Genomic DNA, 26,486 nt, shown 5'->3' on the forward strand with positions numbered 1-26,486 from the left:
AGCCAGGACGGAGATCCAAGGTGGAGTCGACGGCGGGAGGAGCCATGGTGAAGGAGGGGTCGACGACACCAGGGGGCCGACAGGCGGAGACTGCACTGGTGGGTGAGGAGCCCAAGATGGAGCAGCACAGCCGCAGAGCCAGGGGGACGTCGAGGTTCCGGAGGGCCTAGGTGGAGCAGAAGGCTCAGGCGACCAAGGCGGAGGCGGGGTCCTGGCAGACCGATGTGGAGCCGGAGCGACCGAGGATGGAGGTGGAACCGGAGGGAAGGAGGAGCCTGACAGAGCCGGAGGGATGGAGTGACAAGGTGGAACCAGAGGAGTGGAGTCCCGAGGCGGCGGATGGTCGACGACTGACCAAGGTGGAGCCGGAGGGACGAGGGAGCCCGGTGGAGCAGGTGGGATGACAGGCCACGGTGGAGACGAGGGAGCTAAGAGCCAAGGCGGAGCCGCTGGGTCGAAGGACCGAGGAGGAGTCCAGGGCTCGGAGGCTGGAGGCGGAGACAGGGCCTTAACACGCCAAGGCGGAGCTGGAGACTGGCAGTCCAGCGGCGAACCACCGCGCCCCGATGGCGCGGACTGAGGGTGAGCTGCGGGACTGGCTGGCACCAGCAGGGATGACGAGGAACTGGCTGGTCTAGGAGGAGGAGAGAGGAGAAGGATGGGAGGAAGGACAGGAGGATCAGGACTGGATGGAACCAGCGAAGGAGTAGAGGGACCAGCAGGTTTGGGAGGAGGCGGGAGAGGGAGGCTGGGAGGGAATACAGGAGACACAGAAGGTTCAGGGCTGGGCGGAACCAGCGGAGACACAGAAGATTCATGGCTGGGCAGAACCAGCGGAGACACAGAAGTTTCAGAGCTGGGCGGAACCAGCGGAGACACAGAAGATTCAGAGCTGGGCGGAACCAGCGGAGAAACAGAAGATTCAGAGCTGGGCGGAACCAGCGGAGAAACAGAAGATTCAGAGCTGGGCGGAACCAGCGGAGAAACAGAAGATTCAGAGCTGGGCGGAACCAGCGGAGAAACAGAAGATTCAGAGCTGAGCGGAACCAGCGGAGAAACAGAAGATTCAGAGCTGGGCGGAACCAGCGGAGAAACAGAAGATTCAGAGCTGGGCGGAACCAGCGCAGAAACAGAAAACTCAGGGCTGGGCGGAACCAGCGGAGAAACAGAAAACTCAGGGCTGGGCGGAACCAGCGGAGAAACAGAAAACTCAGGGCTGGGCGGAACCAGCGGAGAAACAGAAAACTCAGGGCTGGGCGGAACCAGCGGAGACACAGGAAACTCAGGGCTGGGCGGAACCAGCAGGGAAACAGGAAAATTAGGGATTACCTCCATAGACCAGTCCATCAGATCCAGAACTTGCTCCATATAACTTTCAGAGACTGCATACAGCTCACCCTCAGTCGCAGGAGTGTGGGCAGGGCTTTCCTCCACGCCCTCGATCTCCACGAGGACTCCCACGATGCACGGTGTTGCCGAGTCACACACCTGGTCAGTCGCGCTCTCGAGATCCTGTTCCCTGTCAGTGGATGGCTCGGGCTCTGCGGCTGCGGTGGGCTCTGGCTCCGTGTAGCGAGTTGGTGGCTGGCTGGTCTCTGGGTAGGGAGTGGGACTGGCGAGATCCTCTATGGGGCTGAAGGTGAAAGATGAGCCATTTCTCGCCAGAGTCCACTCCACGTATGCGGCGAAATCCTCCCGAGGACCATCTTCGGACGACAACGCTCTGCATTTGGAGTTCAGGCTGGTGTTGTAGAAGGTGCAGAGCGCACCGTCCGGGTAGCTGGTGGCATTAGCTAATAGGAGAAACTGTCTGGTATGGTCCTCGAGAGAACGTCCTTCCTGCTTCAGCAGTAGGATGAGGAATTCGGGACGATAGAGGGGATCCATAGAACACTACGAAACAAAAAGACTTTGAAAACACAAAAACAAAACGGAGGAAAAAAAACACGCAGTTTTCTATTTTCTTCTTTAGGTCGGGTCTTCTGTCACGGTTTTACGCTGCCTGAAGGAATACGGAGTCGAGGATAAACGGAATAAGGTTTTTAATATATCCAACACAGGGGATATCCAACATGGAGCACAGAGGTAGACACACGTAAGTAGCAAATGGTCACAAGTGAGAAGACCCGACAAAACAGAACTGAAGGGACAAGGCTTATGTACAACAGATAATTGGGGAAACACAGGTGGATGGAATAACTAAATTAACAGGGACATGGAACACATGAGGAATAGAATAGACACACCTGGGAACTAATTAAACTAAACACGGAAGACAGAAACTGGGTCACTGGGGCAAAAACACTGAATGAGTCCAGGTGTGTGACAATGAGTGGTGCTTAAAGGTTAATGCTAAAATACTACACCACCCATACTAAACCCAACCATGCCATTTTACCTTGTTCATACACAGCTTCAAGCTCTTTTGTCAAACCATGCTTCACAGAACTCATACCCGAGCGCTCCACATCGCATGTGCAGCATCGTACCAGGTGTGCTACCAAGCAAATTTACTAAGTTGGAAAAGCCATGCATATGGAGATGGATATGTAATGCAAATGTTTACAAATCATGCATTATAGTAAAGTTTTTCTGAGGTGATAACAAAGTTTTTTTGCAAGGATCTGTGAAAATGAATTATTTGATAATATGCTTATCATAATTTGTGTGAAAAGTAATACAAGATTGTTGGTGTTTTACTGTCTCTATTATTCATTTCAAATGGAAACTGCAGTGAATTGCATGTATAAGATTTGCAAAAATGTTAGAGACATGTTTTTCATTGCATCAAAGAGTGTATACCTGGCATCTCTGTGTTACAGTGAATCTAGTTCAACTCGTTTTTTTATTTGGCATTGTAGCTGCATAATAAAGAAAAAAAAGGTGGGTTAGGTGTAGATTAGCTTTATTAAAAATACATTTCAGATCTGTTAGGAAAACTGCATAATCAACACATCAGACTATCAATTAAGACAAATTATCAGTTCCCTTCCCGTCTGTCCTAGTAGCCAGAAGCATGTTTGTGGAGTGCTGCTGTGATTCGTGATGCCTTGCTTGGTGGTCCCCAAATACAGACGAATGCTGTTGTGATGACCCATCTGTCAAGAAGCCAGAGGCAAACACTTCTGCTCTATGTGGTTATCAGTATTTGTGTTTGCAGAGGGATGTGTCATAATAACATTGGGTTCAGGAGGTGTGTGGAGTGGAAGTATGACACTCATAGTCACAGCACCAGATCTCCCTCTCTGTTTATCTGTCTCTCTCTCTCATTCACGTTTTCCATGGAGTGCATTGTAAGAGCATTCATCATCCAAGCTGTGTCCCCATGTACAGAGTGTTCACTGCTCCCTACACACTCAACAGCACGTGTCTGTAGATGTTCACCTCACTTGATGAAAACCTGTGTTATAATCAAAGACAACATTCTACTTCAGTACTATATATAGGGTATTATTTATTGATGCATTTAATTGATGATAAGTGACATTAGAGAAATGTATAATGTTACAAAAGGTTTCTGTTTCAAATAAATGCTGTTCTTTTGAACTTTTATCAAAGAATTCTGAAAAAAGTTTCAAGACACTTTGCCATCATGGCTTTGCCATCACAGGAATGAATTGCATTTTATATTAAATAGAAAAGCTGTTGTAGTTAAATTACATTTAAGCATAAGAGATTTCTTTTGGGAAATGGTTGGAACAGGAATATTTGAGAATGATGTAATGCTAGAGGTTCTTGGCCAATGAGCTGTTTATTGTCATACAATTCTCTCATGAAATGTCAGTTAATATCTAAGCTCTATAAATACAGATTTTTAATATTTAATATTACACTAAGATTGCATTAATATTTACCTTTGTCGGCAGCTGGAAGGTTACCTTAGTATATTAAATACACTGAACTTTAAAGGTGCAATTTTTTTTTTTTAATGTAAAAAGTGTTAATGAGGAGTTGAATCTTTCCCTCGTGTGTTTAAAGTATTGTAGGCTCTTTTTTTAAGCACAGTACACACACAGACATACACATTTATTAATAAGAAGGATTCAGTAGATCTTTAACTAAGCAGCATGTCAGGACAATGTGGCCTTTTCAGCTGGCAGAAACTGATGACCAAACTTCACCCATCATCATGGAAACCAGTGGCTTCTCCACATTAGGAGCCTTCAACTTGTGTGACTTTGACCTTTGAGTCAGAAACTCTGAAGAAAATCACCAGTGTGGCATGGAGTGTGTGTGTGTGTGTGTGTGTATCTGCTGGAGTACACACAAATATATTTGTGGATTCTCTGTGTGTGTGTGTGTGTGTGTGTGTTGTTTGAGATCAGTGTGTTAATTCAAGAAATGAGTTGCAGCGGGTGAATCTCCCTCAGTGATGTAGTAGCCTTTAAATAAATTATACACACGCACAGACAGACAGACACAAAAATACCTTTCCTATCACACATGTGTACATGCAATTATCATTTCCCCTTTTTTATCTTCCTCATTAGCCCTTAGTTTATATCCCAGAGATAAACCTCCATCTGTTCATATGAAATGATGCCTGATGAGTTGCACTTTTAAGAGTCAGTCTAAGTACGTTAGAAGTTCCCTCTATGCTGACAGTGTATATGGGCTTATGACAGAAATCCAGAATGTAAGGAAAACATAACTGATAATAATACATTAATAATAATTCTAATAATATTACTTAATAGCCTTTAAAATATTATTTTGAATAATAGAAAATTACTAAAGTATAATTATAATTATTGTTGTGAATGTTATTGAGCCAGTATTGGAATACTGTGTAAAACTGAAAGTAACCTATTTTGATAGAGCAGCATTTCCTGTGTGGATCCTGGAAATCAGTGAATCCTTCAGTTCCTGTCAAACAGGTGTGCTGAATTCCTCTGAGCTGGAATGCTGTCTATCTGACAGTCTTTAAACTGCTCTGTGATCAGACTAAACTCAGAAGCTCTTTGATGGCAGTTTGGAGCAGGACGGATCCCTGGACAATAGTCTGGAGGTGTCGAAGCTCTGGAAGGTTAGAGCTCATGAAGGAAGAGAAGAGCATAGGATGTCTGTTGCTGTTGTTTTATCTTGTTCTCCAGTTGCTCCCTAGAGATACCAAAGTACATGGTGTGTGTGAATAGCTTCGTTTCATTCAAAGAGAGAAAGAACTGGAGGGAGAATAAAAGGGACTTCTGACACATGATTTTGTCAGGCGTCTGAGCTGATGTTCAGTAAAGAGAGTTTAGAATGAAGAGGAAACCGAAAGAAACAAGACAAAGACAGATGTACAATTCACAAAAAAAAAAAAAAAAAAAAAAAAGATGGAACAAAACATGGGAGTTGAGATTATGGGGATGGGTATTTTGCAATCTTAGTCCATATAGTGAACTTTTTTTTTTTGAATAAAAATATTTAATGATTTACAGTGTTTCTGCAAAGCTTACATTTCCTTGCAGAATCTGATGTTTACATTTTTTTTTATTCTAAAAAGATCAAAAAGAAAAAGATTTGATAAAATTGTTTAAAATTAAATGATAATATAAAATAATATATATTTTAATAATTCAAATTCAATAATTCAAATATTTCAAATTTACTTCACACTTTTTTTGCCCTCTTTTATACATTTCAGTTTATACCCTCTCAATGCCCTTCTCAGTACTATGTGTTGTCTCAAGTCGCAAAGCTGGATCTCAGTCGCATTTAACCATTAGGTGAAAAAATACAAATGTGTAAAACATACCGTGAGACCAAATAACTTGCATTATTTGGATTTTTTTCCCTTAAGAACAGGCACCTTCACAGCTCAGGACAAAACTAGAACTCAAGCATGTAAACTTTTGAACAAGATGATACCTTTAGAATTAGTGGTTTTGTGGAATATAAAAAACCCTGCAAAAATGTAGTTTGCCTCTTATAGATTTATTTATTTTAAAGATAAACATCTTGCAGATGCTGTCAGCTTATGAACAGAATGGCATATTCATTTGAATCCCTCTCAGAATATCACTTGATGTGGTGTATTTTGCAAATATCTGCCAACATTTCTCTCTTAAGCCTTGCTCTGTCTCAGTGGGAGTGACTGCTCTGTTTGAATGTGTCCTCTGGAAGAAAGTGTCCTGAGATGCAACAGAGGTGACGGCGTGAATCAAGCAATGAGGCACACTTAATGAAAGCTTTTGTTAAGTCCACCGCTGTGGTTTTTTCCCTATGTGCTTATGTGAGTCAGGCCAGGTGTCAGGTACAAGATAAAAATAGAGATGGGAGGAAGAAATGCGTGGATGGAAAAGAAGCAGAGGCATAAACTTGAATCTTCGCTGCCTTCCTATTTATTCGGGTGTAATTTGAAACGACTTAGGCATTTATTAAATAGCCTATAATGTGAACCATTAGATAAATTGGAAGATTTATGCAAATGAGTTTCTGTTTCCCAAAAACTGTTTTCTTGCATTATTGGGCTAAAAAACAAAAAATCATTACAGCACAAATGACTCCGAAAATCCCATTTGTTATTTAAATTTATTCAACATTTCCAAAAGATAGAGTAGGACTGACAAACATAGCATAGATTTATTTAATTTACAGCTTTATTGTTTCTTTTATATCTTCTCCATAGAGGCTTAGCTAAACGTGTCTGATGCAATCTCACTGGCTCTTTATCACATCTTTGACTGGCTAAAGCATAGAACATTTCTCAAACCAATAATGTGGAAAGACAAAATATAGTTCATGCTCTGGTGTTGGTACAGATGCACCTACTCCCATTCTCAAACGCACGCACACAAACAAATAAACCTCATTTGCTCACATTCATTCGTCCCATCGGAATAAAATATTAGTGTAAATATTCTCACTGCATGTTGTTGCATTTGTTTGCAGGAATGATTGAGTGACAAGTGAAGCCCCTCAACAGCACCTCAACTCTCCCCAGACATGTGTCCTCCATCCCTCTTCAAAATCAATGATTTATAGGCAAACACTTCTTTTTCACCTTAATGTTCAGGAAATAATTGCTATAAATTAGTAATACTGTGGCTAGGTGTTTTGTATAATTCAAAATACCACCTTACATTTTGTCAAATGCTATTCTGTTATGCTTTACATTTGAATTTTAGTTTTTTGTATTTTTTAAATTTAGCTTCAGAAAAAAATTCTACATTCTTTAGTTAAGTAATAGTAAAACATACATAAGCATTCATTAAGCTATCTTGTTCATAAAAAAAGAGTTGAGACTTATAAGTCATCTGCTGTTTCTGGAGGGGCAGGGGGTGGCTGAGAGGAGGTAGATTAAGGTCGAGTGCGAACTGACCGGGGAGGAACGGAGTCATGGGAAGTGGGACTAGCAGAGTATCAATTGCCTAAATTGAGTATCAAGTGCTTTAAGGAATAACATTCATTCACAATGCTCATCAGCTACTGCAGTCCCAAAAGAGTACAACACACACAAAAAGAATGCAGATGGAAACCAGTTACCAACAACAGCCAACAGGGGGTGCTGTGTCCAATGTAGAGGTAAGGAGAAATCGGCCCCAAGCTTTAGAATTGATTTTAGAATGAATACAGTTGTCATCAGATCCACATCTATCCTTCAAAAGTAACATTCTTTTTTCCACAGGTAGTCAGGGAGCTTTTTAACATTAGATATCTGTGGGCAAAAAGAGTTTTACTGAAGAAACGCATATGAGGTTTAAGTTCTCAGTCAGTTGTTCTTTGTGTCTTAAAACAAGAAAGACAAAAATGCCCTTTCAACACAGAAGGAGAAAAACGTCACTTTTATCACTTTATTATCTTGTCCTCTGTCAACCAATGAGGTGATTTGAAGAGAAGCTACTGTACTCTCATTTCACGGAGTCTCTTGCTGTAAAAATGTGTGCTGAAGCAATGGAGAGATCCTGGGAAAATAAAGCGCTTGGGATGATAAATGCTCCTTCCTTCACTTCTTTTTCCTTTTGCTATATTTCTTTCTTTCCGACTGCTTTTCCTCTGCGCTCACATATTCAATCGGCGTAAAGAATGAATCCAGAGAAGGTGCTATATTTGTTGTTGTTGCCCCCGTGGGCTTTGCCACCATCCAGTTTGATGTAGACTTCATCGCCAGCGTCTAGATGCAGAATCACACTGTTTGAGGCGTAGTCATAGTTCTGATCAGCATCTTGAGCAATCGCGCTGGCTCGCACCTACATGAGAGAGAGAGAAAGAAAGAGAGAAAACAAACAAGAAGAGTCAGTAATAGAAAATGTCTGACACATTTGGTCAAGGCATAGCTAGTTAGCAAGCTCCTGATAGACTGCGATGGTTGACAGATACTGTAACTACACCATCTAGATCCAAAAGTCATCCATTTACAGCCATCCAAAATTAGTGGTATTTCTGCAAGCAACATCTTAGGTGACTGGCTCAAATAAATGGGAAAGATTAAAGGTTACAAAAGTCATACTGTGTACCTGTAGGTCCTGCACCAGCCAAGCAACTACCATTTGGATGTATGGGAATGCTAATGGATAGCTTTCTCCAGGTATTAATGTCAAATCACACTATGGGAGTTTTAGTTTAGTGACAATCTCCTTTTTTGACTCTGATAACTAAAATATGAAACCTCTGCGAAGGTTAAATCTCCCTCATTAAATCCAAGGTATCAGATATCCATCAACACATAAGGGCGCATAAGACTCCAGGATGCATGAAAACACGCAAGCGTTGACACACATTCAGATTGGCTTCAAATTTATGACAACTGTTCTTGTTCGCCTGAGCGAGCCGGGAAAAGATTGAGACACGGATGGATTTAATATATGTGGATTTGTTCGAGTACCACACAAGAGCGTTGAGGAAATTGCTGAGGATTTCTGTAACCTGTCTGGTGAATTAAAGTACGGGCTGGTGAAGGCATGAATACGTACGGCTTGACTGACTGGATCTCACTCACAACAAGCTGGGAAATGTGAACATGTTTTAATGTGCAATGCATTTTTTTCCCAGTTCATTATCAGACGGAAAATTCAGCTTCTGATAAGTGCTAATGTCTATGTTATTTATTAGAGGAAAAGGAAGTGTTTGTGTGGGAGTGTATTTGTGTGTCCTTGTGTTCTGCTTCTAGATGACCTCTGTTCCATCTAATTAAGAGTTCTGTTTGAAAGGTTTTTGCAGACTTGAGGGAGAGCTCCGTAGGCAGAGGTGTTAGAGCAAACCCCGATACACTATTAGAATCAGCACCAGTGTGTGTGGCGAAGTTGATGTGTGTATGTGTGTCCCTCCCACACAATGTGGCTTGCACTCATTGGCAATACTGGTAAGAAATATACTGTAGAGGGAAGAGGGTATCTGGAAGGGGAAGGGTCAAAAATGAATTCACTTTGCTTCTTTTGCGTGAGTAAAACATATATACTCTTTACAGCATGTTGCATTTACACATTCTGACAAATCAGTATTTTTTGTATTTTGTATAAAAGAGAATTTGGGCCACCCACAGTAGTTATGTTCCTTCATGTCTTTCCGAATAGGTATGACTTTCTTTATTCTGTGATATTCTGAAGAACCGTTTTGGAACCCAAAACAGCAATAGAACCCACTGAATTTTTGTGTCCCATAGAAAGAAATAAAGCCAAATGTTTTAAATAATATCTGAATTTTTCAGAATTTTTGAAAGGCCTCTTTTATACCAAATCTAGAGTTAAATAAATTGTAAACAGGTTATGACCAATACTGCTAAGCATATATCATTTTTTTCTTAAATTAAAAATACAGACCCCCCCCCCCATGTTTCTGTGCTAAGCATTTTTTCATTAAATAGCAACATGTTAATGTCAAAGCAGTGAAAACAAGATGATTCTTTACTCATATTATTCTTTTTGTGTTTCATATCAAAGGCTGCTTTCTATCTCTGAAATGTAAAGGTTGCTTCTTCGAAATAAGCCTCAATGATGCTGTTGACTCGAAGTGTGCTGGAATAAGTCCCACCTTCTAAATAAAAGAGCCAATCAGCAGTTGTTGAAGTCATTGTGTCACTGCTGCCGTTAGAAGTTGGGTTTTTATAGGAAGTCAGTGACCTGGAACTGAAACATATGACTTTTTTTGCTATTTAAACAAAACAAAACGTCAGTATTTTTTGCCAATTCAAAATGTTATTTAAATGTGAGTTTAGCTAGCAGTTTTTGAGATTTAAGAAGATTTCCCTTTTCAAATAGATACATGCTCGAAAAAGCTGCTTGGAGGCATTGTAAATATTGCTTCTGAGGGAACTGACTTTCCTTAAAAAAGTACTTTACTCAAAAATCCTTTGAAATCAATTGCTTGAGTCATACATGTGTAGAGGTATTTGTGTGGTGTGTGGAATCTCTGCCTTTGAGATTCTGCCTTAGAAGGCAGCTGCTTATGTAGAGCGGTGAGCAGTGAGGCAGCTTTCTAGGTTTTGGAAAGGAGATAGTATGTTTGTGTTCCTTGAGTAAATGGCTGGATTGATTAGCCAGGCACATATCACCACCTGTCCCATTGAAATGTTGGCCGCTGTTTGCATGCATTTATGTGTAGCTGTCTCATTTCCTCCATCCACACAAACACCCTGTTAAGATTCTGGCAGAGGGGATTCCCTGAGGTCAAGGCCATATGGATGTTTGGGCTGTGGTATGGTGGCTGTAGAGGGACACATGAGGTTGTGGTGCTGATGTGTAATGGGCAGCGGTGGAGTGCTAGTTTGACCAGCTGCTGCTAAATACACATTACTCAAGCTTAATCTGAAATGCAGATACATAATCACAGAACTCTTCTTTATGCTTACATTGAAATGTATGAGTAGTCAGGTTTATTAAATATGGAATATGCCTGATTCCGATAATATATAGTCTTTTAAACATCAAACCTTTATATCAAATAATATTTCATGTTTATTTATTTGGTAAGTAGCCAAATAATCACTGTGACCAGCACTGTGAGGATTGTACATTGGATTTTTAAATTAAGCCAAATCAAGTCTTCTGAATTTCAGCAGAGTTAGCTACTAAAATCTATACAGGACCATATGAGTTTATGATTTCAGTGGCGAAGCAAAGGGTGGTCGAAAATGCAATAAAGAAACAAAGAGAGAGAGAGAGAGAATATAATGAAGCTATCTTGAAAAGAGCTGTCAATTCCTTCAAATCGAATGATTCTGCTGTGGTTTCGGTTTTGTGCTGAGGCAGCTCTTACCAGAATCATTCCTTATTGATCGGACACATTGTTTACCGAATGTGCAAGAGTGCTGCACTATGTGAGTGACATTGTCCGAAATTCATCCTCCTCTTTTAGTGTCCACTTTCTGAGCCAGAAAGAGATCTGGAGCTTTCATCATCTGAAGAGGTGGACCAGTCCTTCTTATAGGGACACAGTAGCATCAGAAAACACAGCAAAGCCTTTTCATTGGTTTTCATTTTGGGCTGAATGGCAGTGAGTTTGTCAGCCTGAGACTGGAATGTGCTCTTTAATTGTGATGGACAGAGTGCAGAGGAAGAAGGGATGGAGAGAAATGTGACAAAAAGACTGAGATATGGCAGTTGTACAACCATCAGAGAGCTTCAGGATGAAGTCTGTATATTTAAGAATATTTGGACACTGAAGCCACACTTGAAATATATGAATTCATTGTATTAGACTAGGGTTTCTTATAAATGGGGGTTTGTAAGGGAACTGGAAGTTTATTTAATAATACAAAATTTCAAGCATTTATGTAGACAGAATTTCACCAGAATTCACACAAAATAAATAAATGTGTGTGTGTGTATTTGCTCTTGGGTTTTCATATGAAATTAAATGTCATATCGCTGTTAAAATTGCCACATATGACAAGACAATTGATCAAAATAAGACATTTACAAAAAAATTTTTTTTAAATATTTTATCTTGTTTACCTGCATATCATTTGACCATTAACTAACATTAGTGAACTGTGAAAATGTGACCTTGTTGTCATATTATTGAAATATTAACTTAAAATCTCAAGAGGTACTTCAAGTAAATATTTTCTGTCTACAGGGTTTGGCTACAAGCCAAAAATAACCCTGGAGATGTTCAACAAAAATTTGATAATACTTAATATCGAACAATACATCTGTTGTTTTATGATCTTAAACAATTTTGTTCTTCTAAAAGAAAAATTAATTAAAAAAAATCAAAATGTTATGCTTGAAAAGTGCACTTGTGCAGTGTTTCTTTCAAATGAATGCATTTTCATGCATATATTCATGCAATTGTAAATGTCTTAATTGTCTAACAGCTTTTCTCATCTATTTGAGTCATATATTATGTCGAGCAGACGGCTGGTGATGTAGATGAGAAAGGCTTGAGAGAGACAGAGAGACTCGACCATGTGACCATCTGTCCAACATCTTCACCTCCCCACCTAACATCTAATAAATGTCCCATTTTTATTTTTTTGAAATAATTTCATAACACATTTGACCTTTGATTGATTGATTACTTTACTTGTTTTAAGGGTAAATTATCCACTTGTCACTTTTCTGCCAGCATCTAGAGGTTTTAAAAACATTAGCAACACTTCCTTATATTATCCTTATATTTCCTAATTTAATTCTCAAAGTTCGTCTGCCGCCCTGAAACTGTGAATTACTGTGTTCATGTTACAGTTAGGGTGTTCTGGCAGTCTTTATATCAGGTATAATTAGAAGATGAGAGTGAGATGAACTAAAACCTGCATGAATGTTTAGTTTGCCATTTTTCAACAGTTTTCTTACAATAAAAAAAATATATATATATTGTGCCAACATGTAGACTATAAACAATTTTCAAAGTTGTAGATAAAACAAAGATTATTGGAGTATGTTTTACAAGAAAATACAAATTAAGTTTTTCTACGTCAAAATAGTACGCTTAATTCAAAGTTTACTTGCTTTTTCTTTGGAATTTTAGTTTACTATCAATCTCTGAGTGAAATATGTTTCTACACCCTTTTTAGTACTTTATTCAGAAGTAAAGTTTGCTGTGGGTGGCATATTCAGTGTAATAAAGCAACTGTAAAGCTCCTGTGGCGCCTTGTTGTTGACGGTCAAATGGAAGAGACTTGTCCATCACTCAACCCAGATGACTCTGTATCACTCTGTCTCTCTTTTTTTCTCTCTATCTTGTTTCTATTCATTGTTTACCTTCTTGATTAAATCTGGTGAGTCTAATCTCGATGTGCAAACAAAGTCTGCTATTCTGAATCCATGGTGACGACCGTCCGGTGCATATTAATATCAAATAATCCACCTTTAGCACACACAGCCTGCACAGTGGCTTTATTAAAGGGTGACTCTTAGTTCCCGGGGAGTGAGTGGGATTTGCTGGAGAGGATTTCAATGAAACATTTGAATCTTTTTTATTCTTAATATTAGACTCCTTTGGGAGGCCTGACTTCCGTTGTTGGCTATCATTCCAGGGTAATTAAAAAGCAACGGAGCTGCAGTTGAAATCTATAATATCTTAAAAAGACTTAAAGACAGAATCTGTGTTTTGATTCACAATATTTGATCATTTTATTGATAAAGCCACTGTGACTATAAATTAAATTCCGTGCAACGAGGAGACGCCTCAAGGCATTTCGAACTTTGGGTAAATAGAAATCAAATAGAAAGATGGATGTATCAATTGCCTCTTAGAGGGCCATGTTAAATCCTTTCTTTATGATGCCCTCGGAGCATCTCTGTTAGCAGAGTCATAAACAAAATAATTAACAAAGACAGTCACTGCAGTAAACATTGAGATTTAAAGGAATAGTCAGGGCTCTTTCTGTCGATTTTGTCACTTTAACATAAAAATAAATAAATAAATAACTAATACAAATTGTAATAATAATAATAATAGTGATTCTTACCCAAGCTGTACAAACAAACCAAAAGTGCACTTACCCCAAAGACTTTCTTTGCAAGTGTGTAACTAGCAATGTTTTTTTTTTAAATAAATGATATTGTGTTTAATCAACAAAATATGCCACAGATGTTGTGATGTACATAAAGTATATTTAACCCAGAATATTCCTTAAGCAGAGAGTGAAATGAGAGTGGTATACAGTAGTTGGGCAAAGTCAAAGAATGTAAGTCCAAAGACATTGCTGGGGTTAGAGGGACTGTCAGACAAGTCTATATTAAGTGCATTTAGCATTTTAAAGAGACAGAAACCGGTGGCAGTGCTCTGACACACATCTGTTTGTCCCTGTTTAGGAAAACAGTCTGTGTGTGCTCAGAGCACATACTGTATATGCCATGTGTTTACATTCTTCATCAAGGAAGGCCTTTTTGACTTTGAAAGTGTGATCTCTCTGGTAAAATTATATGATTTATGTGATGGATCTAAATGCTTGAACATATCACATTATCTGAAATAATCATGTATTTGTTAAATGTTAAGCATTTGTAGATTTGGGTTTAGGGTGGTGTAGGACATGAACAGTACCTACCAAAATCAAGAAACCACTAAATAATCTCCAACATTTTTTTTTTTTATCTTTAGAATAGCATACAGGAAGCTTTTCATGCACCACAAGGCTGCATTTATTTGATCACAATACAGTAAAATATTTCAAAGTAAATATTTTTACATTTTAAAATATATGTTTTCTATTTTAATATATTTTAAAATGTGATTTATTCCTGTAATTTCTAAAGCTGAATTATTACTTCAGTCTTCAATGTCACATGATCTTTCAGAAATCACTTTAGTATGCTGATTTGGTGCTCAGCTTATAGCAATTATTATTTTTACTCAATTATTAATACACTTTTTTCTCATCAGTGTTGAAAACAGTTTATGCTGCTTAATATTTTTGTGGAAAATGCGATACATTATTCTTTCCAGGATTCTAAGATAAAAAGAAAGTATAAAAGAACAGCATTAAGAATATAATATGCTAATATAATATAACAACACCAGCATTTCTAATGGCCATGAAACAATAAAACCACATTTTTATTTGATTTATTATTATTATTTAAATTTTTTGGATAACATTTTTGCACTGTATAAAAAATTCACATGAGCTGATTTTTGTTGTTGTATTTTTGTTTAAACAAACTCAATGGTTTATTGTTTGGACGGTTTCTTTCCTAGCATCTGGTCAATAAAAAAAAATCTGGGTTAACATTTGGTTTATTATAACCTCAAATATGCCTGTACACTTGTATTTAAGTAACAAAACTACATCTTAGTAAACCAATCCTGGCACCTTATCCTTTGAATTTCCTGGCTCAGTTTTTTAATAGACTCAATGGAGAGATTAAGCACGTGGCGAATGAAACGCAGTAGTAGCCAGTGGATATTCTTACAGATGTCAGCAGCGTCTCCCTGCCAGAGACTGATCTGTCTCTGAACGATATGAAACATTTCATCTGAAAAGCAACCTAATCCTGAAGGACACATCCTGCTGTCTCCATGTCCCCGTTTCCTTCTCTCTTTCTTACTTTTTTCCCTGTGACCAGTTGACTTCTCATGCCGCATTACAGGCTCTTAGTCCGTTAGCGGTAGTGTGGTTCAGTTGAAGCATGTGCCTGGCTCTAATTATACATAAAAGGTGGACTGTGAGCTGCATCTCTGATCGAGGCTTAGTGGAGCACTTCATGCAGCACTTGGAGAAAAATCCCCTTGCGGATGAGAGCGAGCCAGATGCTCGCTGCTTGTGTGAAATTCCTGAGGACATTAGAGACTATCATGTGCTCCTTTTACATTTGGGTTTAATAGCAAAGCAGACCTGATTAAGGACAAGATAAGTAATGGAGAACAAAAGTGAAGGTGTCACTGATACAATGTTTAAACAATGATTAAAACAGTTTGAGAAGAACGAGCCGTGGTGTTTGCACAGAGAATGAACGATGGAAAGCCCTGAAAGAGAAATGTTTTTTTATGAAATTACTAGTACTCCTAATGAAGATATAACTCAGAAGGAGTTTAAATAATAATGTCCTCTGCTGATGGCCACGATAGACGAAGGCCAGCTGGCTAGAGAAGAAGATGCCAGCAGCTAATGCCAGAGCAGCTTTCCATCAGTTACTCACACTTATGCATCCAAAAGACATCTAAACAGGCTGATTCATACATAGTTCAAGTAGCTGAAGTTGAGGAAGACAGTTCACAAAATAACCCCCGCAAAAATAAATTCTGGAGAACAAAAAAAAAAAAGGAGAAGATTTTCAGAGATTTTTAGACTGCATTTGTCTGTCATATAATGATGTGCAGTGCAACATGTGCAGTCTATTATAACCCAATGCATTATGAATCTTATTTGAGAGTTGTTTTTGTCACATCATCCCCACAAAAATCTGCTATTTATATATATATATAAATAAATCTAATTTGACTTTTTGCTTTCTGGTTTTTAACATTAAGAAATAAAAACAAATACTTTGTATTCATAGTAACCTTTGGTTTGCTCACTATTTTTTTTTTGTAGAATATATTCTCTGCTTTGGAAAAATATTTATTGTGAAAAGTACAAAAAACAAAACATCATACATGGATGAAAATGGTAATGTGTGAGCTAAATACAAACTAAGCATTTTGGACTTTAAATTGCAACAAAAAAATCTAATTATATGTAGCAAACTATTAATTTCACTGCTTTTAACACAATATAAGTGAGACATTATACATGGAAATATATATTCCCACCTTCTAATTTTTAGGATTGTTTGCATTTATTTACTTGCCTTTTAAAAAAAAAAGGTAAAAAAATATATATATATAGTTTGTAAGTTTTTAATAGTTAAAAAAGTAAAAAAAAAAAGTTTTGATACATGAAGTAGTACAGAAAGTGACAAAAATGCAAGCCATCTCAAACGAATGCGTATGCCACTGTTACTGATACAACAGACAAGCAGATGCATTTTTAATTGGTTCATTTTAAAAGAACTCTCAGTCAAGCTCAATTTAAACTAATGACCTCACACTTACAGCAATAAATATTCCCCCGAAGGGAATCTGGCGGATCCCCCTGAAGCTGAACTCTTAGAATCGCTCCTGGTGTGCACACAGTGGCCTGACCTCTAGCGAAGGCCCTCTGAAGGCTTTGAGGAGCGCAGCTGCATAATGAAACATCTCGCTGAATTATAATGCATTATCGTGTGATAGAGAAGCCTCACCTCCTCTCAGTACCATAATAAGGAGAGTGCAGTAATCTAAGTCTTGGGGGAGACTGAAGGAATTGGGGAGAAAGATGAAGAGAGGGAGCGAGGGAGAAACACACAGTTTTTGCTGCAGCATACATTTTTCATGAATTGCTCTATTCATCAATTTGCACCGGGTGGATAGTTGTTATCTTACAGTAGCTGTTGTTTATTTTCTGAGGTGATCGAGGTGTTAAACGCGCACTGACTAATTCAAACAAGTAAGTGGGCTGAGCGAGGGAGTCGCAGCGGACGTACATAGGTTTGTAGCGTCTGAGTGGAAATGAATGGAAGTGAATGGAAGGAGTCACTAGAAACATCATCGAAGCATCAAGACGTTTAAAGAGGAATTTTGTCGATGGGCAAGTTGGTATTCCCTGGGAGAACATGAGCATGTGTATATGCGTCTGTGTGTGTTGAACACATGAAAACATGATTTGGGTATCAGTATCACCGCATGTGTGTGAGAGAGTGTTGATTTCTGCTCATTAAAAGAAGTCACCAGCTAGGCCCCATGCAGTCACTCAGACAGGGAAGCACAGCTATTTTACTGCATGTATTCACCATACATGCTCACAGCAGTACCGCTGGAGTCTCTCTGGGCTGGATATTTGACTGATAGAGCTGAGATGCAGAAAGACTGTGCTTTAAGAGTATAGTTCCTCGCCTATAAATAAATGATGGATTCCTTCGCAGCTCTTGCTCTGTTACACCCAGACACATTTGACGTGTGGCATTTCTTCGCAGCCCGGGCAAATGCTGTGCTAATAACCCTACAGCACCCAATTAGACTGGTTTTAATGTTCTGCTCCACTTGGTGGCAAATTTAGTGTCCAATTAGACATCACATCAGGGGCAAAGGCCCCGCCCCAGCGCCTCATCCGCTGATTAGACGAGTGGAGAGAGAGAAGAGCATGTTTGACTGAAACACAAGTACACCCTCCAACTCCTACGCAAATAAACAAGCTGTTATTGAAGAGGACTGCTTATTGGTCTTGTTAAAAAATGCTGGAAACTTTTTAAGGAGATTTAAGGAGATTTAAGGAGATTTCGTGACTGAAAAGATAAGTGAAAGATTTTGTACTTTAACCAAAAGAATGATCGCACACTCTATACTGTACAGAATGTTCTTTTGTCCTGTTTCCTGCAAAATAGTATTGATCCTGGGGTTGTTTTTCACTCTAGCAGCATGTTACTTGTCTCTCTCTTCATCCAAAAACCAGTGAACAACACTTGCATTCTTGTACACTGTGTAATTAAACATGATTAATTTGTTTGACTTCAATTGAACACTGAACTCTGTAATTAAAAACATGTTTTTTTTCTGTGCCAGATGGTGAAGTGTGCTTCCCCCCACCCCCCTTAGTACTTTACACATACAGTATATGTACTGCTGGCTCCCAGTCATTTTAATTATATTAGCACATTTTATGCACGCTATTAACACAATTGCATGAAAGCAAATTGCATAACTATTCCCAAAGATATCTTAACGAAGAAAAACAGAACAAGGAAAATTGAGTACCATGTCATGCTTAAGAAAGATTAAAAATTCTCTCATCATTTACACACCTTCATGTCGTTCCAAACCTGTTTGACTTCCTTTGTGCTATGGATCACAAAAGAACAGATCTTGAACCCCCCCACCCCCCTATCTTTTTTTCTGTAGTTCAGTGTTGTTTTGGACACCACTGACTTTCATTATATGGACTATATATATATATATATATATATATATATATATATATATATATATATATATATCGGTAGCACTTTATTTTACAGTCCTGTTCCTCATGTACATACTATGCACTTATTATAGTAATTACAAAAACTATGTAATAACTAGGTACTAACCCTGAACCTACCCCTAAACCTAACCCTACACCATGTAGTTACCTTGTACCAGAACTTACTTAGATAAATACACTGCAAGTACACTATAAGTACATGTTCTGTAAAATAAAGTGCAACCTATCTCTCTCTCTCTCTTTCTCTCTCTCTCTCTCTCTGTGTGTGTGTGCAAAAAGTTATTGTGCAAGGCCAAAGAAAATGTCATAAAGGTACGATAGGGTAAATGATGACATCTTTTTGGGGTGAGCTATCCCTTTAACTCACTGGAAAACATTCTGGAAAACATCCAGTATTTTATAAACCAACTGTAAACCAAACCGAATCTTAAGATAAATGTGCTAGACCGTTGGAGTGCACATCTGCACATGCGTGAGTGTCCCTGCGCTTGTGTTCTGAGGCAGCATGATTATCCCGAAGGAGCCTCTTGAGAAACACAAAGAGTGCCTGGATTCATTTGCTTATAATCAAGTCAGAATGGGTTTGGGTGGATTAATGACAATCTCAACAGAAGGAACATGAGGACAGGTGCCAGAGCAATCTGGATGCAGTTCAAAGTTTTTAATTACAATTAAAAAGACTCTCTGGCACACTACAAATGCCTTTTCTTTTCCCAGCCTTCCTTTTTTCACTCCTTTAATCACATTTGAAGTGGAATTCCTTGTAAAGCCAGTGGAGTTTCAAAAGGAATGCACAGCAGCTGTACATATCCATCTGGCCAAAATGTTTTTTTTTTTTTTTTTTTTTAAATTGGCAAATTAAGAAAAGAAGACTGAGATGGCGAGGAATAGACAGAACATGCTAGAGTAGTGGAAATGGATGAAAAGGAATTCATCCTTTGTGTGTTAAAGCTAAAATCCATTAATCATCCACTATGCAATGCTAATAAATACAGCACTAATAATTTCTACACAGACTGCAGTCTCACCAGAACAGTAATATTTGTTTGTATTCTTTTTCATTCACTGGCATATATATCCTGCACAGCAGCTGTGTGAGTTTGTTCAGTAAGGCGGTGTGGTCAGTGGCCGCTTGAAGAATAGTCCACAGGGATGCAGCAGACTAGCTGAAAGTCTGTTAGCACTCCATCACTGCCATTGAGAAATGCTGTACTGCTTTCACACACAAGTGGGAGTTAAATAGTAAAAGTTTATTTTAAACTGTTTGGGAATGAAGTGAGACTCCAACACATCCAACAGCGGCTCACCTGAGGTCGTATGCCCACACTCTCTCACACACTCACACTACTGCAATTCCTCTGATCTAGAATAGCAGTATAATTAGTGAGGCGATAACCACTTTATAAAGATTAGCTTGCTCTCAGGAGGAAGGCTTGTCGCCCATGTCTGCCTAAAGTGTCTGTGAGGAGGGTCTCTAGAGATCAGGACCCATTGTGTTCAACAGACAGTGCTTTACTACAACACATTCTCTCCCTCGTCAATGCTCTTCCTTCACACACTTCATACAGTAAATGTCGTACTGTGCTCCCAGCAGTCTTTGCCTGCTCTTGCCTTTGGCATTAGTGTACCTCTTTTATGGTTTTGCATAGGCGATCTAGTTTAGGCATGGGGAAAACAAAGAAACTTTAAAACAGCACTTGGGAAGATTGCAAGTTAGCAGACAAACTGTACAACAGAGAAGTTTACAAAGGTAAAGCCTCCTGCTGTGAATATATTTCTCTGATGTTGCTTGCTAGGTCTGGGTTCAGATTTAAGCTTAATTAATTAAATCAAAGATGGGTTTGTTACAGAAGCAAGTGTTCATCTCAATTAAGAGGAAGCGATCTGCCCACATTGTCATGGACCCAAGGGACCAGACAAGTTCAATTAATAAGGCAACTAGAGTATAAAAGACAGGCAGCACTTACAAGGACTCTGTCTCAGCAAGCTGCCTGGTTTGATCTAATGAAGAACATGATTAACGTTAAATAAGGTTTAAAAAAAGATAGAAAATGAGGGGGTAGTGAGGCGCATATGAGCTGAGAAAGAAGGAGATTGAGTTTAAAGACATGCTGTAGACAAAAAAAAAAAAAAAAAAAATTCAATTTCCAGATATTTCAGTGACTGTTTGGTTCCTTTTATTATCTCTTTCATTGTTCCGCTTACCCTCTGGGCAACGTCTGGCGGTCTTTCTTCTGTGACAATTTCTTTAAGGGAGTTGAACTATTTCCTCTAACAGAGGCTTCTGGATGATCGCAGCAGCAGTCTGATAACCCTCTGTAATTGTATTCATCTGACTGAAATATCGGCTGTCTTGTGAGAGCTCTGGTTGCTGGTCCGCTGACCCCCGGGCCGAGGAAAGACTAAAAACACACATGCCTTCCAGGTGCGGATCTCCTCACCCCATTTTCAATTCCAGGTGCAATTCCGGGCTAATTTACTTTGGCAAATGGCAAATTTACTTTGATGAGTCACATTGTCTGTGTTAGCGAGGATAATTGGAGACATTTAAGTTATTTCTATTAATTTAAATACATCTACAAAGAGCTTGAACAAAGGTATTAAGTTGTGAAATCACAGACATTAAATGCCTAATTGATATATGCATTCAATGATTGATTTATGTAGGCTATTAATAAAACATGCCTACTATAACTCAGTTTATAAGCACTAAACTAAGCCCACCATCTATATTTAAAGACATATCAGAGCAGATAAACCTTAGATTAGTCAACTGAAATTAAATATTTAACAAAATACTTAATTATTTAAACGTGATGAGAACGTCGTTGTTGGTATAACAATTAGCTATAAATCAAGTGTGATTGAATATGTTTATGAACGATAATGTCAAACGTCAAAGGTTTATTTTATAACTCAATACCGTGTGGACTGGTCTCTTGGTGCGCTCCAGAAACTCTAGATGCAATAGTTCATTGTGTGAAAATGTTATTTCTAATTCACTTGATCCTGAAGAGACTAGCCTACTTTATAATTCTATTCCATCTGTCACTATCTCCCCCGTCGCGCGTGCGGCACAAACCGAGTGGATGACGCTGCACGTGCGCTTTTCTCCCACTTAGTTAAGTGTGGCAAACCACTCAGCATCGCAAAATAAATATATAACGGCCTCCTAATAAATACCGTGGCAACAAGCATTAATTTTAAGCGCTTCAGATCCTTAAACACGGCACGTTCCACTTCTGTCTGTTTCTGTCTGCACTGACATGCCAATGCATCTAGTGCACAACCGCACTGAATCATATTCTCATTAAAAAGCGCAAAACAACTCTACACAGAGTGAAATGCAGCCATGCAAACACGGGAAGAGACAGAAAGAAAAAAACAAACAAACATTGAAAGCACGTTTCTTGAGACATGCTGAGATAATAAGGTATGTTTGTGACTGCTTGTCTTCATGGCACTGTGATTACAAGTTCATGAAGTTGGACGATTTCGCACGCGCTGTCGATTTTTGTCAGACTGTGGCATTTTCGTTCGCGCCCTCCAATTAAGGAGCCGTACGTCAACTGATCCAAGCTTTGTGGGCAAAATAGCCACTATTGCGGTGAAACGTTTACTTCAGACCAACAAATGAGTATGGCTTCGTGTAAACAGATAGAGTAGCAGCTTGTATTGTATTTTCATCTTTTATATCTGTAATGATAATAGTCCTAATAAAATCGTCAACAACACTAAACATGTAACATTATTTATAGATACATAAACATAAAATATATGCTGTTAAAATGGAAAAAAAGTAAGAAAGAAAGAAAGAAAAAAAACAAAAAACAAAACAAAAAACGGCGCTTTAAAACATAGGCTACTGGACACTTAAAAAAGTTTGCAAACCAATTCCATAAGAGAGAGAGAGCGAGAGAGAGAGGCAGAACCTGTCCTCTGTTAACGGGGACACGCGCACAATGTCAGCACGCATTACGCGCATTCAGCGCGTGTCTTCTCGCCGGGTTTGTGGCGCTGCAGCTGTGCGAACTGCACCCGCGTGCTCTGGGGACGAGAAACTCACAGCAGATGTTACTGCGTCTCCCACCAGTTTTCACACGAAAGAGAAAAAGGAGAGGAGAGACAGAAACGACGTTTCGTTTGTCCTCTGTCATTATTAACAGCTTAATTCGTTTTTAGATAATTTCTGCGAACACCAGCTCAAACCACCAACACCTTACACGATTTTAGAAACACTTGAAGAAGATCAGGGTAAACACACACACACACACACACACACACACACACACACACACTTAGGTCACCGTGACTTTGCCAAGTAAGACATGTTTTCCTGGATCAGTATTGCGGTCCAAAAATTTTGACCTAACTAACCCAATCCCTACCCCTAAACCTACCTATACATTTTCCTAAAATCAGAGGGAAATGATAAGTGAATAACAAGGTTCTAGAAGCATCTAACCCTGATTGTAAACCTAAAGCTGAAATTTCTTTGGAAACTAGTCCCTCAACTCTGATTGGTTGATCAGGATGTTGTTCCAGGATCAACAAGGATGCTGATCCAGGAACATGTTGTACTTGGTGAAATCACATTCACTGTGTAATGAAAAAAAAAGCCAAAAAAAAAAAATAATGAAATAAAAAATAACTAATGCAAAAAGGGCACTCACCTGTCCATTCTTACACAGGTCAGCCCACATGCTGGTTCCGTCGCCTCCTCTCATCAAGACATGGTAGATGAAGAAATAGGTGCCTGGCACGCTGCAGATGAACTTGCCCAAAGTGCCATCATAGTTATTGCCAAGGTTGGTGACCACGTCGTCGAACTTGAGGATCTCATAGCCTTCGTGTGGGTTCTTCAGTCCTGCGTAGAAAGCCACCCGTGGGTGCGTGTTGTATGTAACCGTGCTGATAGCTCCATCATTGCCCAGACTCAGGACCCCGTTTCGTCCCCTGTCCCCCCGGTCCCCCGGGGGCCCCATTGGACCCGGGGGCCCTGGCTCCCCTGGTGGCCCCGGAGGTCCGGGTTTGCCTGGCCGGCCCGGCTTCCCCTGTGGCCCCTGGAGGAGCGTGGAGGGTGGAGGCATGTTGCTGTGGTCGGCCAGAGCCTCGGCCTCGGCCTGCACAGAAGAGCCAGTGCTGGAGATGCCCGTGTTGGTGCCCTTGTTCTGGTATGGGTCGCACACCATTCGACAGGTGCCCAGCATCTCGTAGTGGCTGTTGTCATTGCTCACGGAGCTGACCAGCACGGGGATGAGCACCACCAGCACCAGCACCAGCATGACCCCTACGGCGGCCACCACCAGGGTCTTCCTGCCCAGGCTGAGGCGCGGGAGTGGCTGGGCAGCCAGCGTGGGTCTGCCGGGAGTCGAAATGGTGACTGCTGGAGAAGAGGAGACCGTAGAAAGAGAGACAGACAGAAGGGTGCAGGGGGAAAGGCGCAAAGCCCTAGGATCCCAAGCGTGTGGAGAAGCGTGTGAGGGTGAAAAAGACCCACATGCACACACTCTCACACACTTGCCCAGCTCTGTGCACGCCTGGTTTGCTTAGCTGGCTCACTGGATCCGGTGGGCTGGCAGGAAAGCCTTTCACACAGATCCCACATCCACTTGATCTCACTCACACACATACACACTCTCACACACGCTCGCGTATGCATGCGAATGCACTCACACGCTCTCCCAAAAAGTCGATCCCATTGTCTGGTGGACAGAGTTGCACTCGGTAATGAAGAGAATGAGGGATGGCAGAGGCAGCAAAGAGAAAAAGAGGATGAAGTGAGTGAGTGTGTGCATGGGAGTGAAGGACAGCGAAAGAGAGAGAGAGACGCAGATATAGAGGAGGGACAGGGTATGTTTGCAGAGGCGTTTTCTCAGTCTGGGGGTTTTATACTGAGTAACCCCCCCCCCCCCAACACACACACACCCACCCACCCTCTCTTTCTCTCCACTCCATTTCCATGTCACAGCGATACAGCCAGGGGAAAGGAAGAAAAGTAACCAAGAGCAGAGGAGGGGATGACATAGGGAAATATAAAAGGGTACAATGAATACAGAAAAAAGAAAGATAAAATCTCCTCATAAAAAAGCTCACAGTAAACATTAAGATTTGATGTCTGACACAGACAATATTAAAAATATCCTTTCAAAGTGACTCATATGACGAAAAATCTATTTTTAATATACATTCTTAAAATAAAGTTTCTTTGTTGGCATCTATAACCTCAGTCAATGGAACCTTTCGATTTGTTCTTTTTTTAGTGCAAAAAGGTTAATAAGTAAAATACTCCTTACACTAATAAAAAAAAATATATATATTTTAAGAACTGTTCTTCTTCATGGAACCCCAGTGTTGTACATATTAGGTATTGCTTGAGAGAGGGGAAAAAACTTTTTTTTTTTTTTTTGAGTTTATATATTTATATTTACATATAGAAACATTGAAACCATTGTAAATTTCAGAACTGAAAACCAAAAAGACCACTTAGCTACAGAAATAGCTCTATCTATACCTCCACAGCTTTCTGATTTCAGACGGATACATTTCAATAAACACAGCATTTAATTATTAGTGACGTATATCCAGTATTCAAAAACTTAGTTCACTAAGTTATTGTAATTTACTGTAAAGTTGTACTTAAATTTGGAAACAGAGTACAAAAATGGAATAAGGAAACCTGATGTCACAGGAAAATTTAACTATTATATTAAACTATTTTTAAAATGAAATAATAATAATAATAAATGATGTGATCCCTTTAATAAAAACACAAAAATACATAAAAATATTATTGTTATTAAATTATATGTCCCCTTTATTACAATTCAACTGTAAAAGGCAGTATATTCAGTCAGGACTAAAAATGATAAACATAAACATGCTGTTATTGAACTGAGGTGCTACAAAAATGTCTTTAGATAGTATTATGATAAGTTAGTATAAGGAGAAAATTCACTTGCTATTCATCTCTTCGTGTGTCTTTGACTTTGAGTGTGTGTCATACAGACTCTTATTGTATTTCACTTACTTTTTTTCCTGGCTGCCAATAAAGTTCCCTCCTCCCTCTCCTGCTCTGAAATGGTTTGTTATTGGCCTGTTGCATTTTTGAGCAATGTGTCTATTGATCTGATCCTTTGATTGAATTAAGGGTCCTGTGTGAAAATAAAATAAAAATCCATCTTTATGGCTCACACTAGACAGCTGACATTTCTACCCAAAGCGCTGGTCGTGGGGGAAAGAACTGCAGGATTCTGGACGTGTAATATGAACTTAGATTACAGCTGGAGTGTGATGTGACTAATGACGAGCTTTTGTTAAGATTTCAAATTGTGTAAAGATGACAAATCCAAAAGTAAAATCTGTGAAGGTAGTGCTGACTACAGTTGACTACTGATTGGTCAGAAATGAAAGAAAAGACACTTTAAGACTATCAGAGAAAACAGTGAGGGAAGGTAAGAAATAAAGGAGCAATGAAAGATAGAGATGCCAATATACAGAGAGAGCAACTGAAAGGCAAGAAAGAGAGACAGTGATGATCACATGTTTCTCACTGGTCTAAGCACTGGGGTAATATATGGCCGGATGATGTTTTCATTGCCTTTTATGGGTTCAGTAAAGG

General features: G+C 39.5%; 1 protein-coding gene across 1 annotated transcript; it reads right to left on the bottom strand.

Moving 5' to 3' along the window:
- Nucleotides 1–6,499: 6,499 nt before the first annotated feature.
- On the bottom strand, nt 6,500–24,413 carry LOC113046146 (C1q-related factor-like). The gene is made up of 2 exons (XM_026207050.1): nt 23,539–24,413; nt 6,500–8,171 (listed from the first exon to the last, which is right to left on the bottom strand). Exons 1-2 carry the CDS (start codon nt 24,148–24,150, stop codon nt 7,992–7,994), a joined length of 792 nt encoding a protein of 263 aa, XP_026062835.1. The 5' UTR covers nt 24,151–24,413; the 3' UTR covers nt 6,500–7,991.
- Nucleotides 24,414–26,486: the final 2,073 nt, after the last annotated feature.

Source organism: Carassius auratus, chromosome 3 (assembly GCF_003368295.1).
Source record: "Carassius auratus strain Wakin chromosome 3, ASM336829v1, whole genome shotgun sequence".
Classification (NCBI taxonomy): domain Eukaryota; kingdom Metazoa; phylum Chordata; class Actinopteri; order Cypriniformes; family Cyprinidae; genus Carassius; species Carassius auratus.